Consider the following 21,072-nt stretch of genomic DNA (forward strand, 5'->3'; position numbering starts at 1 on the left):
CACCAAAGCATATTAAAACAGTTTTCCCATATCTAATTGGCAGGACTTTTCATGGTAATATTTCATGTAATCTCAGTGGTGAGTCAGGCACTCATTCACTGCCGGGGAAAGGCCAAGAGGAGCAAAAACTTGGCCATAAGAGCCAAGAGAATTAAAAATATTGACATCCTTGGACCCACTGCTTTTATTTCTAAGCATTCATCCAAAGCTTGTTATCAGAAGTAAGGACTAAGCATGTTGACCACAATTTTGTCAGGAAGAGTCAGAAATTAGGAATAGAAGTCCAAAGGCAAATACATCGTGTGTGGTGTATCCCTAAAATGTAATTTCATGCTTTAATCATTCTTTTGCTCAATGTTTGTGAAAATGGGAAAATGTTCAGGGAAATGAAGGAACTGTGATATCTGGGATGATGTTTTTCTTTATTATACTTTGATGCATTTTCTGTAGTGATATTCCTTTTATGATAACAAACAAAAACATTCATATCCATTTTCTAATGCCCATATACATGCCACTTTCCAGCCCCAGATAAGCATCTTGTTTCTGATGTCCCATCCATAAAAGTGACTTGCGAACCCAGCCAGCACTTCACCGGCAGGGTTCCCTCCGCCACCCCCACCACTTCATAATATCACAGCACCCTTGTTGCTTTTCTGTATCCCTTGGTCTCTAAACATGAATGAGTGCCCTGCATCCTCATTTGTTTGTTTTGGGCTTGTTCCCACTGTCCTTCCCAGAGAATGGAAGAGAAGAAGAAAGTGATCCTTCATTTTTATGTGCACCTGCTCTCATGCCATCTGTGCTTACCTGGGTGTTTGCTTTGGGTGCCAGTTGGGATGGGTCACAGGAGCAACTTGGAAAGTATCGCTAGTTTCTTTTGTCTTTTTGAGGAAACCGACACTGTCTTTGTCTTTGTCCCATAGGTATGATGCTGCCTCTTGCATTCTGCAGTTGGAACAGTTAGTTTTCTGTGCTGAAAGCATTTCGGGAAACTCAAGCACTAGACTTCACGTTCAAGGGAAGCCAAAGCCATTGGAGGGGGCAATAAAGCCAAAAACCTTTTATCTGAGTAGTTCCAAAAATTTCACTGCCCCTTCCCCATCCGCCCCCATCCCCCAAATAAGCCATTGCACACAGACAGGCAGCATGGCAAGCAAACGAAAATCCACCACCCCGTGCATGGTTCGGACATCACAAGTGGTAGAACAAGATGTGCCCGAGGAACCAGACAGGGCCAAAGAGAAAGGAATTGGCGTGCCACAGCCTGAATCAGCCAAGGACACTTGGGCTGCGGAACCTGAAAACTCTTCCAAAGAAAATGAAGTGATAGAGGTGAAATCTACAGGGGAAAACCAATCCAAAAAGCTCCAAGGTGGTTACGAATGCAAATACTGCCCCTACTCCACGCAGAACCTCAATGAGTTCACGGAGCACGTTGACATGCAACACCCCAACGTGATCCTCAACCCCCTCTACGTGTGTGCCGAATGTAACTTCACAACCAAAAAGTACGACTCCTTGTCTGACCACAACTCCAAGTTCCATCCCGGGGAGACCAACTTCAAGCTGAAGCTCATCAAGCGCAATAATCAGACGGTCTTGGAGCAGTCCATCGACACCACCAACCACATCGTGTCTATCACCACCAGTGGCCCCGGAAGCGGGGATGGTGACCCCGGGATCTCAGTGAGTAAAACCCCCATCATGAAGCCAGGGAAACCGAAAGCCGATGCCAAGAAGGTGCCCAAGAAGCCAGAGGAGGCCACCCCCGAGAACCACGTGGAAGGGACCGCCCGCCTGGTGACGGATGCCGCTGAGATCCTCTCGAGACTCGGGGGCGTGGAGCTCCTTCAGGACTCGCTAGGACACGTCATGCCTTCTGTCCAGCTCCCACCAAATATCAACCTTGTCCCCAAGGTCCCCGTCCCACTGAACACTACCAAATACAATTCTGCCCTGGATACCAACGCCACCATGATCAACTCCTTCAACAAGTTCCCCTACCCAACCCAGGCAGAGCTGTCCTGGCTGACGGCGGCTTCCAAACACCCAGAGGAGCACATCCGAATTTGGTTTGCCACCCAGCGCTTAAAGCACGGCATCAGCTGGTCCCCGGAGGAGGTGGAGGAGGCCCGGAAGAAGATGTTCAACGGCACCATCCAGTCCGTCCCCCCGACGATCACCGTGCTGCCTGCTCAGTTGGCCCCCACGAAGATGTCACAGCCCATCCTCCAGACGGCTCTCCCATGCCAGATCCTCGGCCAGACCAGCCTGGTGCTGACTCAGGTGACCAGCGGGCCAGCAACCGTCTCCTGCTCCCCCATCACGCTCGCTGTGGCTGGAGTGACCAACCATGGCCAGAAGAGACCTCTAGTGACTCCCCAGGCTGCCCCCGAGCCCAAGCGCCCCCACGTCGCTCAAGTGCCAGAGCCCCCACCCAAGGCGGCCAACCCCTCGCTGACCCCGGCCAGCGATCGCAAGAAGACCAAGGAGCAGATAGCGCACCTGAAGGCGAGCTTCCTGCAGAGCCAGTTCCCCGACGACGCTGAGGTCTACCGGCTCATCGAGGTGACCGGCCTCGCCAGGAGCGAGATCAAGAAGTGGTTCAGCGACCACCGGTACCGGTGTCAACGGGGCATCGTCCACATCACCAGCGAATCCCTCGCCAAAGACCAGCTGGCCCTCGCTGCCTCCCGCCACGGCCGCACATACCACGCGTACCCAGACTTCGCCCCACAGAAGTTCAAAGAGAAAACCCAAGGTCAGGTGAAGATCCTGGAAGACAGCTTTCTGAAAAGCTCTTTCCCAACCCAAGCAGAACTGGACAGGCTGCGGGTGGAGACGAAGCTGAGCCGGAGAGAGATCGACTCCTGGTTCTCGGAGAGGCGCAAGCTTCGGGACAGCATGGAGCAGGCCGTCCTGGATTCCATGGGGTCCAGCAAGAAAGGGCCAGACGCGGCAGCCCCCAACGGTGCCCTGTCCCGCCTTGACCAGCTCTCCGGTGCCCAGCTGGCCAGCTCTCTGCCCAGCCCCTCACCAGCGATTACAAAGAGTCAAGAGCAGGTTCATCTCCTGAGGAGCACGTTTGCCCGAACCCAGTGGCCGACCCCACAGGAGTATGACCAGCTGGCAGCCAAGACTGGCCTGGTGCGAACTGAAATCGTGCGCTGGTTCAAGGAGAACAGATGCTTGCTCAAAACTGGAACCTTGAAATGGCTAGAGCAGTACCAGCCGCAGCACGTGGCAGACGATCACGGCTACGACGCCCCATCGAGGAAAGTGGTCAAGACCGTCATCACCGAGAACCCGAAGAACGGGAGTGAGGGGGGTCATCAGTACTACAAGGACCCCAAAAAGCTCTGTGACGAGGACCTGGAGAAGCCAGGACCCAGAGGGAAGACAGGTGGTGACCAGACGAAAGACAGTTTGCCGGCAAAGCCCTCGGAGGCCACGTCGGACCGGTCGGAGGGCAACAGCCGGGACGGCCAGGCCAGCGACGAGAATGAGGAGTCGGGCGTCGTGGACTGGGTGGAGGTGACGGTCGGAGAGGAGGACGCCGCCTCCGACAGGTCGGACAGCTGGAGTCAGACGGCGGCAGAAGGCACGGGGGAGCTGGCCGACTCGGACTCAGATAGCGGCCCAGTGGAAGCCGGCCAGGCCTAGACAGGTAATGCCACCTGTTCCCGGGGAGCCAGGGAGGGAGGCTGGGCTTCTTTCTGTCTATTGCCTGTGTCGATACAGTTATCGGGTACAGGGCTGTTGATGCACATGATGTGTTCACCTTCCAAGCTCTTTTTAAAACAAAGGAAGAAAAACAGGGGCTGGCAGCTTTACATCCTTATTTGCGAGGCGGCGCCCAGGAGGCACTAGTGGTGAAGAACCTGCCTGCTAATGCAGGAGACATAAGAGATGTGGGTTTGATCTCTAGGTCAGGAAGATCCCCTGGAGGAGGGCATGATAACTCACTCCAGTATTCTTGCCTGGAGAATCCCATGGACAGAGGAGCTTGGCAGGCTGCAGTTCATAGGGTCGTGCAGAGTCAGACACAACTGAAGTGACTTAGCACACATGGGCACGCTGGTGGGCGGAAACATCACTGCCTGTGGCCTTTGGGCGTCTGTCCACTCTAAAGTCTGGTAACAAGGTAACACAACACAAGGCCTGTTTTGTGTTTGCTGCTATAAGAAACAAACATGAAAGGATATGTCTTTTCCTCTTTCTTCTGGGTTTTTCTTAAGAGTTAAGTGTCCAAGTTTACTGAATAAAAACGTGGGATTGTTTTCTCTAACCTGGAAGGTTTCGAAAGCCCCTGGTGTTTGTGTTGTGGTGGCTAAAGGCAGGGGCCCCCAAGTATGTCTGCTTATTGCTGATCCTGCTTGTTGCTGCGCTGATGGGGTCCCCAGAACCCCTTCAAATCTGGATGAGACTGGTATAAATCAGGTCTGTGGAGCCACAGAAGCCTGGGAAGGGAAGTTGCCATGGTTACTAATGGCCATGTCATCCACATAATGGGACGTGCCACCGAGCCCTTGGTGTGTGCGCTCCACCAGAGGTCTGTGCAAATCAGAGCCTGCGGTAAGTTTAGAAAAGGGGTGAGGGGGTGGTGGAGAGGAATAGTAGCGGGGAGGATAAGGAGGGAAAGTTCCACCTTGGCCAAAGTCAGGGTATGCCAAGGGCAGCTTAGGTCCAGCGTGGAGATGCACGATTTACAGTCTGTCTGGGCTGACTTCTCCAGAGGTCACTTAAAAGGCAGGCAACAGACACCCCCCGCTCCCACCCATGTCATCTTTAAACATAATGAAAGGTAGAACCTCCAGAATGATGGATAAGTTCCCCAAGAGAGCCCTGGAGATTACCGTACCTCTTTGTTTATGAACTCAGACAACTTTGGCCAGCCATGTCACTCATTAATTCATTTATCCAGTCAGAAAACGAGGCACCTGGCAAGTAAAGTCCTCTGGAAACCTTATTTTAGCCAGTCCCATCAGCTATTAGAAGAGCAATTTAATGAGCAGCCAAGCACAGAATGCCATCATGTCTTTCTCCTCCAACTTTTCCAGAGGAAGTGGTAATATGTTGGGGGTGAGGAACGGGGGCTGGTGATAGGAAGAGGTTACAGGGCATCATCCATGGTGCCACCTCCCCATTCTCCCTCTGGCCATTTTCTTGCTTCTTATAAGACCCTGCTGGGACTTCCCTGGTGATCCAGTGATTTAAGACTCCGTGCTCCCAGTGCAGGGGGCCCAGGGTCAATCCCTGATCAGGGAACTAGATCCCACATGCCACAACTAAGAGCCTGCATGGTGCAACTGAGACCCATCACAGCCAAATTAAAACATAATAATAAAGCAATAAATTTAAATTAAAAAAAAAAAGATCCCACCAGTCCAGCTCATATCTCCCATATTGAAATGAAGGAGCAATTTTTTTTTGTCCAGTCAGACTCTGTGTGAATACTTGTAGTTTGCCCGGCCTTCTGCCCTAGATTTCTTCTGGTGCATAAACATGTCTACATGATGCCTGTTTCCTCCTACCACATAGTAGACAATTGGGTTCCATTCAACTTAACAGATACATTCTGAGCACCTACTGTGTGCGAAAAACTGTGCTAGGCACTAGAGAGAACAGGGTGAAGAAGACAGAGCTGTCATTCCCCTGGAGTTTAGTCAACCAACCAAGAGGAAATTACTCTTTCCTTTATTCCCCAGGGTGTTCCGTTGTGTGATGGAGACGTGCACAGCTGTGGGGGAGCATAAGAAGGGGCACCCAGACTGGGGGTCAGGGACGGCTTCCTGGAGGAAGGGACAGCTGACTCAGCTGATTAGGAAGGAATTAGCCAAGTGCACAGACAAGGAGAAGGGCTTCCCAGGTGGCGCAGTTGGTAAAGAATCTGCCTGCCAATGCCAGAGACGAAAGACATGTGGGTTTGATCCCTCAGTCAGGAAGATCCCCTGCAGGAGGAAATGGCAACCCACTCCAGTACTCTTGCCAGGGAAATCCCACGGACAGAGGAGGCTGGTGGACTACAGTCCACGGGGCCGCAAAGAGTCAGACACGACTAAGCGACAGAGCAGCAGAAGGAACTAGCCATCTCCCTGAAAAAACAGGAACACACAGGAACCCGCCACAAGAGTGTGCTAGAAAATATCCCTAAACAAGATGCTAGGATCTACTCAACACCTGAAGACTCCTGATCTCCCTAATGGGCCTCCTAATATTTTTCACATGCCATCATTTTAAGGAAGGGTCCTCAATCTGTGCTGCTGGCAGTGCCTGAAAGTTCTCCTGACAAGACACCCCTTCGAGGAAGCTTTCAACCTCAAGGGGGAAAAAAAAACTCTCCAAAATTACTTCACAGCTTTTATGAACCAAACACAGAGGTCTCTTGAAATTCATAAATATTCAGTGATGTCTTTATTTAAACACATATTTATCTAGGAACCTGCAGTTGAGTGCAATTGCCACACATATAATCCTAGAAATAATGCATGGTTTTGATTTCATTTAAAAAAAAATAAAAACTTGGGTAAGCAGCTAAGAGCTGATTCTAGGACAGGATTTCCTCTGTGGGAGTGAGTGTTCCCCCCACCCCCACTGCCCCCACTACCACCCTGCCCCCAATCAGTTCCTCAGGCTGAAGCTTGGCAAGGCTCAGAACAGTGTCTTGACTGTCCAGGCTCACCTGGCCCTGAGATTAGATGCAAAGATAAGGGATCCTTCCCAAGCCGTGAATGGGATCACCTTGATTCAGTTTCTGGGTCCATCCATTATCAAGCCATTCATTGAGAGACCTGTCCCCATAAGAAGCCAAAAAAGAAACTCCTTTCCTAAAAATGAGTCAAAATACTTGAGCCAAAGATTGTCAGACGTATGCCTTGATGTTTGGCCAGATGGAGTGGCCCAGCTCTACTTCCATGAAGAATTTCTGTATTTGTATATGCCATGTGCTCAGTATTCTTGCCAGCCCATCTATTAAGTTATTTAAACTTCTTGACAACCCTCTGAGACAGGTATGGCTCTTTCCTCATTTTCTGCCATGCTAAATCACTTCAGTCGTGTCCGACTCTTTGTGACCCTGTGGACTGTAGCCCACCAGGCTCCTCTGTCCATGGCATTCTCCAGGCAAGAATACTGGAGTGGGTTGCCATTTCCTTCTCCAGGGAATCTTCCCAAGCCAGGGATCAAACCCTGGTCTCCCACATTGCAGGCAGATTCTTTACTGTCTGAGCCACCATGGAAGCCCATTTTACAGGAGGCCAAACTTAAGGCTCAGGAATGCTTGCCCTGGTTTCCTCAGCTAGTGACTGGTGGAGCCTGTAAAGCCCCTCCTCACCTGTCAGTTCAGTGCCTGACCCAACCACCATGGCCCACCACCTTGCCAACAGTGCACCACCATCACCACCCAGGCTGGACCAACAGGCTGTGGTCAGGTCTTCATTCTATACGGAACTGAACTCTAGTACACAACTATTCATTCACTACTTTGCTGCCTCCTGATTTCTGCCAATTTCCATCTCCTGAGAATTAGGGATGGCTTTGGGGAAGAGGTAAATTCTGTGAAAATGTCAGGAAAAAAATTATTTTCCATAGTTCAACTTGCTTAAAATATTCAAGGCTGCCAATTCTTGGAGCCTAGCTACAATTTAGGATCCAGGATATGTATACCCCCATAATCTGTTCAGATTAGCCATCTAAATACAGATGTGTGAATGGATGGATGGAGAAGTGAAAATGTTGTAGTTAACTATTTCCCCGTCTCTCCTCTACCAGATCCTTGAAGGCAGGCACCATTCCCAATTAATCCCTGAATCCCCCAGCACCTGATCAGAACAGATGCTCTACAGTGGTTTATTGAACCAACCTGAGAATTACTAAAGAGAGTTGGCTTCCAGTTACCCAGGGTCTGGTATTTCAGTCCTCTGCTTCTCCTCATTCTTTTTCCCATCACTCACTAGTCCCATCAGATGACAGCCGTCAGGGGAGAGGAATTTGGGACAGTTTGCTTTCTGTGTGTGAGCAGCTTGAGGGAAAGGTCTATTGGAGAATCAATCACTAGCTATTTACTGGGTGATACTTCTCAGGGACTGTACATTAGCCTCACTCCCCTGGTACCTCATGGAGAGTTAACTGCTATCACTTCCTTTTATCTAATTCCAGAGCTTCTCACACTAGGAATTTCCCCTGCACTTTAGGCAGCTTGTAGCAACTTAAGAACATAATGAAATCAAAGCCCCTCATTTTTCAGAGGAAGGATGCTGGCCCCAAGGAGGAGAAATAACTAGCCCAGAGACGTTCACAATAAGCGCCTTGGCTCATTCATCCATCAGTATTTGTGGAAAGCCTGCAGTGCCAGGCTCCAGAAGGCTGTGGCACTCAGCGTGTCCCTGGTCTCATGGAGCCCACATGCTGTGTGTGGGCTCATTTCAGCTGTGTCCAGCTCTTTGCAACCCCATGGACTGTAGCCTGCCGGACGTCTCTGTCCATGGCATTCTCCAGGCAAGAATACTGGAGTGGGTTGCCGTGCCTTCCTCCAGAGAATCCTCCTGACCCAGGGATCGAACCCACGTCTCTTACAACTACTGCATTGGCAGACAGATTCTTTACCACTAGTGACACCTGGGAAGCCCCGGAGCCCATAGTCTTTGATCAAATCATCTTCCATCAGACAAAAAGGAAACGCTGCCAGGTGACAAGATTTTCTGAAGGAAAGGTGCATGGAACTGTGAGACTATAGAGCAATTTGACCTGATTTAAGGGGTTGGGCAGGAGAAGGCAATGGCACCCCACTCCAGTACTCTTGCCTGGAAAATCCCATGAACGGAGGAGCCTGGTGGGCTGCAGTCCATGCGGTCACAAAGAGTCAGACATGACTGAGCGACTTCACTTTCACTTTTCACTTTTATGCATTGGAGAAGGAAATGGCAACCCGCTCCAGTGTTCTTGCCTGGAAAATCCCAGGGATGGGGTCGCACACAGTCGAACACAACTGAAGTGACTTAGCAGTAGCAGCAAGGGGTTGGGCAAGGTTTCTCTGAACAGGAAGTGGATGAATTGAAATCCAAAAGATTAAGTAGAAGTTGGCTGGGCAGAGCGGAGAAGTAGTCCAGGCAGAAGAGACAACATACTCAAACACAACGTACTCCCTGAGACAGGAGGGAACTTGGTGCGTCAGGGAACCTGAAAGGTGGCTACTGTGGCTGTGACTTGCCTGAGTTCACACTTCAAAGAAGCACAGGAGACAAAAATGGAATGCTAGGTGGATTCACAAGTCATCAAATTTTCCCTTGAAACTCCTCTCACTTACCAGTAAAGACTATATGTGATTCTGTGTGTATAACTCGGTAGACAAAGTTTGAGACCCTCTGAAATGCTTAAGGAAGGAGCAAAAGGAAAGTCATCGGGCTTCCCTGGTGGCTCAGTGGTAAAGAATCCACCAGCCAATGCAGGGGACACAGGTTCAGTCCCTGGTCTGGAAAGATCCCACATGCTGCAGAGCAACTAAGCACATGTACCAAACCTATTGAGCCTGTACTCTAAAGCCCACGAGCCACAACTACTGAAGCCAGCGGCCCTAGAGCCCACGCTTTGCAACAAGAGAAGCCACCACAATAAAAAGCCTGAGCACCACAAGTGGAGAGTAGCCCCCACTCACCACAACTGCAGAAGGCCCGCGTGCAGCAATGAAGACCTAGTCATAAATAAATAAAATAAGTAAATCTTTTTAGAAAAAAAAATAGAAGGAAAGTCATCTTGTAGATGTCTGGATGTTGAGAACTTTCTTCCCTGGTGGTAAATGGAAGATGGATGGTAGAAAATTCTAGAACACCCACATGCCTATACATTTTATTCCTTTTTCTGGTTAAAGTTTCTACAGCCTTAATACTCACTGTATTAGTCAACTAGGGCTGCCAAAATAGCAGAGTATGGACTGAGCAGCTTAAAGAACAGAAATCTATTTTCTCACAGTTCTGGAGGCTAAAAGTTCAAATCAAAGTGCCGACAAGGTTAGTTCCTGACGTGACCACTCTCCTTGGCTTGCAGACGGCCACCTTCTTTGTCCTCACAGGCCTTTCCTTTGTGCATCTACCCTCCTGCTGTCTCTTCCTCATCTTATAAGGACACCTGTCCTGTTGGATTGGGGCTCCACCCTTATGATTTGTTTAACCTTCATTACCTGCCAACGTAGGAGACGTAAGAGTCAGCGATGCAATCCCCGGGAAGATCCCCTGGGGGAGGAAATGGCAACCCACTGCAGTATTCTTGCCTGGAGAATCCCATGGACAGGGGAGCCTGGCGGGCCACAGTCCAGAGGGTCGCAAAGAGTTGGACGACTGAAGTGACTTAGCACAGCACGCACACGCCTCCTTAAAGGCCCCGTATCCCCAGATACAGTCACACTGGGGATTAGAGTTCAGCATCGAATTTGGGGTAGGACACAGCTCAGTCCATAGCACTTACCAGTAGCCTTGTCTGTTGTTGTGACCAAATGAGATAATATAAATGAAAGCCCAAAAATAGGGGCTGGCCTTGGCATCAGCACCTGCTCAATGGACACAACTCAGAAGTTGCACGATCTTCTGCATGTGGAGAACTTGGCCGTCTTGCCTTTCCAAATTGACTGTTTCAGCTGGGGCCCCACTGGGACAAGCTCATGACTTGGGGTGTTCATTGAACCTGCATCTCAAGGTGGGGACAGGGGGCAGAAGCAACAAGGGGTGACATTTGCTGAGCACTTACTATGCCAGGCACTGCTCAAGCACTTCACGTGTGTTAACAATTCTCCAAAGACATTGTTTTCATTGTCTGATGAGAATGAGCCACAGAAGAGTAACTGGCCCAAGGTCACTGAGCTAGAAAACAGTGGAGCTGGAATTCAAACCCAAACTTGTAACTGTGTCAAGAGTCTGCCTGGTGAGTTTAAAATAGGATTCCAAGGAATTTCCCTGGTGGTCCAGTGGTTAAGAATTCACTGTCCAGTGTAGGGGACTCAGGTTCAATCCCTGGTCAGGGAACTAAGATCCCACATAGCGCAGGGCAGCTAAGCCCACATGCCACGAGAGGAGCCCCCTTGTGCTTCAACAAAAAGACCCAGTGCAGCCACACACAAAAAATTAATGCATAAATAAAATATAATTCCATTTGCTCAGATTCTTTGAGTTCAACAGGATAATATCCACTGATGGAAAAGGAGCAGGAAGACCCAGTGGCCCCTGATTCCTTCTGCCTTTGAACATCTCTACAAGCAGGGAGACCCACCTAGCGTACAAGTCTCTGCAAGGCCCCCAGGAGGTCCCCAAACTGCTTCAGAGAAAGAGCCTTAGCCAGACGTCCAGAGTTGACCAAGGCTGAATGCGGGGTCAGTTTGGGATAGTGCGAAATTTTCCGCATCCACTGGGAAATGACTTATTCTTTTTCCTTGTCACCCATATGCCCCCTCCCAGCAAAAGAAAGCTGGACTCAGAAATATTACTGAGCTAACAAATCACAGTCACACTGCTTGTGTTTCTGTCTCAGGGACTGTGGTGTCCTCTCTCAAGTCCACAGGGCCCAGGGGAAATCCCTACAGGGAAAATTAAGGAGAAATAGGAACAGAAAGCTGGCACTGGGGAAAAGAATTCTAATTGTCTCATGCTTCCCCAAAGGCAGAGTAATAAGGAAACTGATTTTGCTAAAGAATTAGATAGTGCTTTTTAACATTCCAAGGTGTCCCCAAGATAGAAAGGGACAACTGTAGGAGGCAGCGGGTCCCCCATCCTGGGCGGTGTTCAGGAAGAAGTGCGACATCCACTCGGTGGAAATGTTTGAAGAGTGGCCACGAGGAAAGGGGCCCAGTGACCTTGCAGTTTCCCCCACAGCTGCGATCTGGTGCCCTGGGACTAAGTGACCCATCGGGCCATTTGTTCTCTGCAGGGGCGAGTGTCCCTGGCCAAGTGATAAAGCTCCAGGTAGTAGCCCAGGGGCTTAGCAAGAGGCCACATAAGTAAAGATCACTGTTATTGTTCAGTCACTAAGAGGTGTCCAACTCTTTGCAGCCCCGTGGACTGCAGCACGCCAGGCTTCCCTGTCCTTCACTGTCCTCCCGGAGTTTGTTCAAACTCACGTCCATTAAGTTGGTGATGCCATCCAACCATCTCATCCTCTGCCGCCCCCTTCTCCTCCTGCCCACTCTTTAAAAAATCAACAAAAAATGAAATGTGAACTTTGTCACCGATCTTGTTTAAGCAGCCACCTCTAACAGCGCTGTGCTATCTTCCCGTGTTTCATTCATTAACAAACATTTGAGTATCCTCCATGAGCCAGACGCAGTGGTGGGAGAGATGGGGTAGGAAGGGGGGAGCCGTGAACACTGTGAACGTACGATTGACCAGGCAATTTGAAGACATCGTGATGGCAGCTGTGCCGTGCAGGCCCCGGCAAGGGGACCCTTAACAAGGTGAACTGAGCGTGTCCGGGAGCAGGGCCTTCTGGGGAAGCGGCCAGCCGCTGGGACGGGGCGCTGCCCAAGGGGCAAGGCCACAGGGCTGGGCTGTGTGCCCTCTGCGTCCAGGATCTTCCCAGCCTCGCTCTGAGAGTGCTGCCAGCTCCCACAGCCCAGCTCCTGCCCGCCACGACACACCCTGGGAGAGGTCAGACGAGAACTGAAGCCCAGCAGTTCCAAAAGTGCCGCCCGGATCTGGAGCCATCCACAGACATCTGGGAATTCTGCAAAAACCAAAAAACAGTGGCTTTGTCTCCCCTTCTCCAGGTCACCCTTTGGCCTTGCAATCTGGTTTTTGTGGCTTTTTTAATGGTCTTGTTCAGCATTTATTTTTCTTTATTAATACATAGTTGGAGGATTATACATGTTCACACCCATAAGACAGGGAAAAACATATTGTCATAAAAGAAATGAAATATAATTCAAAGAAATAGAACAACATCCCATGCTCCTGGATTGGAAGAATTTTGTTAAAATGACCACACTACCCAAAACAATCTACAGATTTAATGTGATCCCTATCAAAATACTCATATGACATTTTTCACAGAACTAGAACATATAATCCTAAAAGTTATACAGAACCACAAAAGACTCAGAATGGCCCAAGCAACCCTCAGTTCAGTTCAGTCGCTCAGTCATATCCGGCTCTTTGTAACCCCACGGACTGCAGAATGCAAGGCTCCCTGTCCCTCACCAACTCCCGGAGCCTGCTCAAACTCCTGTCCATCGAATCAGTGATGCCATCCAGCCATCTCATCCTCTGTCATCCCCTTCTCCTCCTGCCTTCAATCTTGTCTGGCATCAGTGTCTTTTCCAATGAGTCAGTTCTTTGCATCAGGTGGCCAAAGTATTGGAGTTTCAACTTCAGCATAGGGGGACAAAAAAACAAAGCTGAAGGCATAACCCTCTCAGACTTCAGACTATACTGTTGATACAAAGCTAAATAATCAATGCAGCATGGCATTGACACAAAAACAGATCAATGGCACAGAATAACCCAGAGATAAACTCACACACCTATATTCAATTCATCTTTGACAAAGGAGGCAAAACTAGGCAATGGAGAAAAGACAGTTTGTTCGGCAAGTGGTGTTGTGAAAACTGGACAACTGCATGTAATAAGTGAAGAGAGAACACACCCTCACGTCATACACAAAAATACACTCAAATGGTTTAGAAATCTAAGTGTAAGATATGACACTATAGAACTCATAAAGGGGAGTAGGGGCAAAATCTTCTCAGACATAAATCGTAGCAATGTTTTCTTAGTTTCCCAAGGCAAAGGACATAAAACCAAAAATAAATAAATGGAACCTAATCAAACTTAAAAGCTCTTGCACAGCAAAGGAAACGATCAACAAAACAAAAAGGGAACCTCCTGAATGAGGGAAAAAAAAAAAAATGCTGATTGTGCAATCAACAAGGGGTTAATATCCAAAATATACAAGCAGCTCATACAACTCAATATCAAGAAAACAACCCCATCAAAAAACGGACAGAAGACCTAAATAGACATTCCTCTAAAAAAAGTCAGAAATGGCCAACAGGCACATGAAAAGATGCTCAATATGCCAATTATATTAGAGAAATGCAAATCAAAACCACAATGAGGTAACATACCTGTCAGAATGGCTATCACGAGGAAGTCTACAAATAATAAATACTGGAGAGGATATGGAGAAAAGACAACCCTCCAACACTGTTGGTAGGAATGTAAATTGGTATGTAAATACGATGGAAAACAATAAAGATATTCCTTAAAAATCTAAAAATAGAACTACCATACAATCCAGCAGTCCCACTCTGGAAAAGATGAAAACACTAAAAGATATGTGCACCCCCCAACATTCACAGAAGCACTATTTGCAATAGCTAAGACATGTAGACACCACAAGTGCCCAGCAACAGACAACTGGCTTAAGAAAATGTGGCGTACATATATATGTATATAACTCAGCCATAAAGAAGAATGAAATGTTGCCATTTGCAACAACATGGATGAACCTAAAGAATATTAGTGAAGTCAGAGAAAGTCAAATATTACATGATATCACTTATATGTTAAATCTAAAAAATAACACAAATTAATCTATATAAAAAACAGAAAGACATCACAGACACAGAAAATAAGCTCATAGTTACCAAAGCGAAAAGAGAGGGGATGGATAAATTAGAAGTATGGTATTAACAGATACACACTGCTATATATAAAATAGATAAGAAGCGAAGATATACTGTTTAGCACAGGGAACTCTAATCAATATCTTATAATAATAATGGCAAATAATCTGAAAATGTGTATATATATATATATATATATATATCCTATATATACATAGGATGACTTTGCTATATACTTGAAACTAACAGAATATTGTAAATCAACTCTACTTCCATTCTTTTTAAAAAGTGCTAGATGGAGAACCCCCTTAATTTTGAGGTTTATCTAAAAGGCAAATTTTTACCAACATGACACTGTAAAGCAATTTTCGTCCAGTTAAAAAATTAAAAAAAGAAAGGCAACTTTTTACCAGTCACTTAGAGACAGGGTTCAGCTTTCTGTATGAGAGACAAGATGTGTATAGTCTGACGCACAGGTGAGCTCAAGTACCCCTAAGGCCGTAGTTCTGCACCTGGCTTTCCTCAAGGGAAAATGGAGCAGAACAATATTTCTGGAGCACCCGTATGTTTTGCATACCTCATCTGTTACCCTCCCAGCAGCTGCCTGGTTGTGAATTGTGGAAATGAGGCCCCGGGAGGCTAAGTAACTGATCTCAGCACACAGCTCAGAAATGGCTGGCCCTGGACCCAGTTTTCTCTGACTCCACGGTTCTTTTCACTCTGCTCCACCGTGGGTGCCCACAGTCCTGTGCAGAGCTGGCGTTCCTCGGCCTGGTGGGGAGTACAATCACTCTTTACCCACCTTGGGCCTTGTTTCCTGGAGTCTTTATTTATTTATTCATTCTTACCTTGACTGTGCTTGGGTCCTCCTTGTGGCGTGTGGGCTTAGTTGCCTGACCAGGGATCGAACCTGAGTCTCCTGCATCGGAAGACAGAGTCTTAACCACTGGACCACCAGGGAGGTCCCTCCTGGAGTCTCAAGAGCTGTTCAGATGGACTTTCAGCCAGGAGCAGCCTCCTTTCCAAAGGCGGTAAAAGACCCCGTTTGCTGGGGGAAAACTGTTCTTTGTGGAGCCCAGCAGGCAGCTGGCTGTGGCCCATGTACCCATCCTGGGTGTGTGTATCTGCATGGTAACAGCGATAGGCATGTGGTCCTCTCTGGGTGCCCGGGACCACCAGCCCCTGTCTTTTTTTTTTTTTTTTAACTGAAGGATAATTGCTTTACAGAGTTTTGTTGTTTTCTGCCAAACATCAGCATGAATCAGCCACAGGTATGCATACCAGCCTGTGTCTCATAGTAGATAAAGTTGGACTGGCCCCAGCGGAATGCAGGTTCCACTACTTACCACTTGCCTGACATCATTTGATCTCACTAAACCCCATCTCTTCACCACAGAGCAGGCCTACCTCCGAGGTTACCAGGTAACCATAGGGAGTAAATGAAATGACCCCTGTTGGCACTTAGTATCAGGCCTGGCTCATAATAAGTATGAGATACATTTAAGCTACTCTCACTGTTGTCGCAGTCATGATTGTTATCACTTTTGACTCTGCTGCTGGGCAGTTATGTGACCTGGGGAAATCACTTTTCCTCCCCAAGCTTCCTTTTCTTTCCCTTGTGAAAGAAGTGATGTTGGCAGCATCACCTGTAAGGATCCCTGTGGCTTTTACAATTTGATGACTTTTCCTGGATCCCTTTTGGGTGGTACCAGATCCCAAGGACACCCCTGGAATCTGATTTCATTCACAGACAATTTCTTTTACAAGTTGTTTTTTTTAATTGAAGGATAATTGCTTTACGGTATTGCATTGGTTTGTGCCATACATCAACATGAATCAGCCATAGGTATACATATGTCCCCTCTCTCTTGAACCTCCCTGCCACCTCCCCCCGCTTTAGGCTATTACAGAGCCCTGGTTTGAGTTCCTTGAGTCATACAACAAATTCCCACTGGCTATCAGTTTTATATATACGGGTGGTGTACTGGCTCCTTCCTCCCCTCTGCCTTCCCGTTACAAGTTGGTTTCTTAACTGCAGTATTCAGTCTTACTGTCGGGAGTACTGACGAAATGTGGGTACCTTTGACATCCAGACATTAGGAACAACACAATATAGATGATCTGCTGATGCCTTTGGCTGAGAAGTCTGGTCTTCTTGCTCTTGGTCCCCTGCATACTGCTGCTGCTGCTGCTAAGTCACTTCAGTCGTTTCCGACTCTGTGCGACCCCATAGACGGCAGCCCACCAGGCTCCCCCGTCCCTGGGATTCTCCAGGCAAGAACACTGGAGTGGGTTGCCATGTCCTTCTCCAATGTGTGAAAGTGAAAAGTGAAAGTGAAGTCGCTCAGTCATGTCCAACTCTTAGCGACCCCATGTATTGCAGCCTACCAGTCTCCTCCATCCATGGGATTTTCCAGGCAAGAGTACTGGAGTGGGGTGCCATTGCCTTCTCCGTGGTCCCCTGCATTAAAAAAAAAAAAAGGCTTCTCAAGGCCTTCTCAGACAGAGAAACGACCACACAATAACAAGCTGTGAAACGGCCTTACCAGGAACGGGGCAACGAAAAAGCCAGCAGCTTCAGAAACCTGCAGACCTGACCCCCTTCCAGCCTTTCATGGAATACTGACTGCGTACTTCACAGCCCCCAGCCCGCCCTCGGATTCCTGGCTCAGGATCCCTGGCTCCCCGGAGCCCACAGTGGAGATGGAGTTCTGCCTTGGTTTGCCAAGGCTGCCATCCAGTACCACAGACTGGGTGGCTTACACAACAGGAACTGATTCTCCCACAGTCTGCAGACTAGAAGGCTGGTGTTGGCAGAGTTGCCTCCTTCTAAGGGCTGTGAGGGAGCATGTGTTCCTCGCCTCTCTCCTAGCTTCTGGCGGTTGCTGGCAGTCCTTGGTATTCCTTGGCCTCTAGATACATCACCCCGGTTTCTGCCTTCATCTTCCCGAGATGTTCTCCTTGTGTGTCTCTCTGTGTCCAGAATTTCCCTTTTCATTAGGACACCAATCCTGTGGGATTAGGCCCCTCCCTGTAGACCTCATGTTAATGGTGATCACCTCCATAAAGGAATCTCCGTAGGGTTACATTCTTTTTATATGTATTTATTTGTTTCTTTGGCTGTATCAGGTCTTCACAACTACATCAGTTGTGGTGCGCAGGCTCTGGTGCGTGTCAGCTCAGTACTTCTGGCGCGTGGGCTTAGTTGCCCCACAGCTAAGGGGCAATTATGGAATCTTAGTTCCCTGATCCGGGATCGAACCCTCATCTCCTGCATTGGAAAGCAGATTCTTAACCACTGGACCCCAGGGAAGTCCTCAAATAGGGTTACATTCTGAGGTATTAAGGGTTAGGATGTCAACACATCTTTAGGGATAAAGAAGGGACAATTCAACCCATAAGAAGGTCCTTGGACTATTTTCATTACTTCAAAGTCTGTAAGAATTAAACACTTCTCCATGCTGATTCTTAATGAACACTATTAAGAGAACGGGCTCTGGAAATTGCCTGAGCTGGAATTTGGGTTCTTCCACTTTCTAGCTGGGTGATCTTGGGCAAGTTTTTTAGCTTCTCTGTGCTCAGTTTCCTTACCTGTAAAATGGGAATAATAATTGTATCTACACCTCTGAGGGTTGATAGAAACATTAATACATTTTTTTCTCTTTTTATTTTTTAACTGGAGTATAATCGCTTTACTGTACAACGAAGTGAATCAGCCAACAGAAACTAACAGCATTGTCAAGCAATATTCCAGTTTAAAAAATAATAAAATTTTAAACATAAAAACAGAGATAAAAAGACACTTAAAATTTCTCATCTTATGTATTACCATTATTTATTATGTATTTATTTATTTATTATTTATTATGTATTACCATTACTATCACATTTGGAAAAGGTTTCATCTAACAAATACAACACAAGCACATATAATACCACATGCCAGACAGTATTTTAAATACTATTTCATATATCAGCTTCTCATCACAACTACTTTACCTGGTGGATGCTATTACCATCCCTGTTTTACAGGAGCAAAACTAAGCCCTAGAGAGACTGTGACATGTGTACAGCCCCATGGCAAGTATATAGAGAAGTGTTGGTCACTCAGTCGTGTCCAACTCTTTGTGACCCCATGGACTAGGGCCCGCTGGGCTGCTCTGTCCATGGAATTCTCCAGGCAAGAATACTGGGGTGGGTTGTCATTTCCTTCTCCATACAGAAAAGTCAGGACCAAAATCCAGACTTGTCTGATTCTAGCATCTTTGAGGAACCATGGTGACTGGCTGCCTATCCAGGAACAAGAAAAGGGTCTTGTCATGATGAAATGAATCACCTCCTTCACTTGCCCAGAGAGTCATCCTGTTTTCAAAGGCCTTATTCTGAAGGCGCTTCCCATCATGTCAGACCATGCTCAGGACACACACTCATTTCTTTAAAACAGGCCCCACATGTGAAGGGCATCTGTCCGTCCTCCGACCCCAGGATGACTTGGGAAGTGTCTCCCCAGAACAGCCAGGGAGAGGCCACCTCCCCCACCCCAACCCCGATGCCTTGCATGCAGGGAATGACAGTCATCTCCCTGACATCTTGTCTCTCTGATCTTATGTCGTCCTTCTAGGGAAGTCCATCAGAACTGCCGTGCTGATGCAGGGAATAATCTGTCTTCAGAGAAAGAAGAGAACGTCCCTCCCCAGCTGAGGGCCGCCCTGGCCTGAGACTCCGAGTGGAACGACTTTGCTGCGTGTGCCTGCCGCTGCCTCGGCACACACGCACGTCCCCGAGGCCCGGTGAGAACTGCTCCTAGTGCCAAAGTCCTACCACTGCGTTTTCCACGGGTCCCTGTAAATAGTTGGCTCCTGCGCCCAGGCCCCCACCTCTTGCTATACTGGAACCAATTTGTACAACATGGGAATTTTGTTACCTTTTTAACTGAGGGCAACTTCCTTTTCCAGCTCTACCATTGTAAGGTCTTTTTTCCAGGAGGGAGGGCTGATCACATGTGCTTTTCTCTTTTTTTCCTTTCTTTTTTTATTTTTATTAATTTTGGGGAGGGGGGTTTTAGCATTAGTGCCATTATATCTACTGGATTTTAGGTAGGGCGAGTTCGTTTTTTAAAGATAGTTTGCAATTTGCGAGATTTCTTCCGGGGAAAAGGGCTGGGATTCAGGCCTCTGTCTGAGCTTGGAGAGGGGTTTATGGATGACAGATCTTCCAAATCAAATCCATTTCTATAGTTCTTCCCCAGCTGCCCTTGGGGGTCCCTGTTTAGCCACGCACAAGGCTTTCTGAACTGCCCCCAGGCCAGTCTGGTTTTTTCTGATGTCCTGGCCTCTGAGGTCAACCCTTGGGCCAGGAGAACTGGGTGGCAGGTGGCTACCCTCTGAGCCCCTTTTTAGAAACCAGCAGAAAGGGCTCACAAGTGCATTAGCGTTATCATTAATTTTGTGAAAGTAAAACAAAAAGAGATTGTGCTATCTAGATAGTACAAAGATGAACAGCTTTGATTTTCATTTCTGTTCCTAACTGCCTTTTCTCAGTGTGGTATTGGACAAGATTTCAGCTTGAAGCTTCACCACGAATTGATTTTTTCTTTGTTTTGTTTGTGTGTTTGTTTTGGGCCAATTTTAGATTCATGAGTGCACTTTTTTTTCTCAGTTAGTCCTAACTTCTAAAGAAGAAAAACCAAGAGACACATCTGGTGTAAATGTTGCAATATAAATTGTGTTTGCAGTCCCCTCCCCCCATCCCACTGCCCCCTATTTGAGTACACTGCACAAATAAAATGTTAGGGAGTTTAAAAAAGAAAAAAAACAATTTTTCTAACTTGTTGCTCATTTGTTGTAACTCAATAAAGCAAAGACTAAACATTTTTATAACCTTTTCCTCTGTTCCTGGTTCTTCACTGCTGACTGTTTCCCAGGGCACAGCACAAGAGTTCCAGCTCACCCACCCCACCCCCAATTCAAATCCATTATGGCCACATTCCTCATCGTTCGTCCCGCCTCAAGTGAGGTCATCACAGGGTTTTCAGCACAGGGGGACTATGAAAACCAGGGGTCGGTGTCGGTATGGGAATCGTCACCGCATCTCTGTGACACAGAGAAGTGATGGGCCCACACTTCTCCTGGGTCTTCATAAATAGATTCATAAAATACTGCAGAGGGGACTTTCCTTGTGGTCCAGTGGCTGAGACCCTGCACTCCCAATGCAAGGGACCCGGGTTTGATCCCTGGTCCGGGAACTAGAGCCCACATACCACAACTAAGTTTTCGTGCCACAACGAAGATCCAGGGCAGACAAATAAACATTTTGTTCAAAATTAAAAATTTTAAAATTCTGCAGAGCACGGGTGTGGGAATGAGGCCTGTCGGCCACTGCAGCCCCTCGGGTGACCTCAGGTAAGTCTCTTCCCTCCTGGGCTGCTGGGGACCAAGATAACTGCTGTTTCTCCCAGAAGGTCAACT

General features: G+C 47.8%; 1 protein-coding gene across 1 annotated transcript in view; it reads left to right on the forward strand.

Moving 5' to 3' along the window:
- Window positions 1-20,488, forward strand: part of ZHX2 (zinc fingers and homeoboxes 2) — a 177,166-nt gene extending 156,678 nt beyond the window's left edge. Inside the window, exons 3-4 of the mRNA XM_065903152.1 lie at window positions 927-3,670; window positions 19,227-20,488. Of these exons, the coding sequence (XP_065759224.1) occupies window positions 1,150-3,666 (2,517 nt within the window). The 5' untranslated portion in view covers window positions 927-1,149 and the 3' untranslated portion in view covers window positions 3,667-3,670; window positions 19,227-20,488. The remainder of the gene's footprint in view (window positions 1-926; window positions 3,671-19,226) is intronic.
- The last annotated feature ends 584 nt before the right edge of the window (window positions 20,489-21,072 follow it).

The sequence above is a fragment of the Muntiacus reevesi genome, chromosome 12 (genome assembly GCF_963930625.1).
Source record: "Muntiacus reevesi chromosome 12, mMunRee1.1, whole genome shotgun sequence".
NCBI classification, from domain to species: Eukaryota; Metazoa; Chordata; class Mammalia; order Artiodactyla; family Cervidae; genus Muntiacus; species Muntiacus reevesi.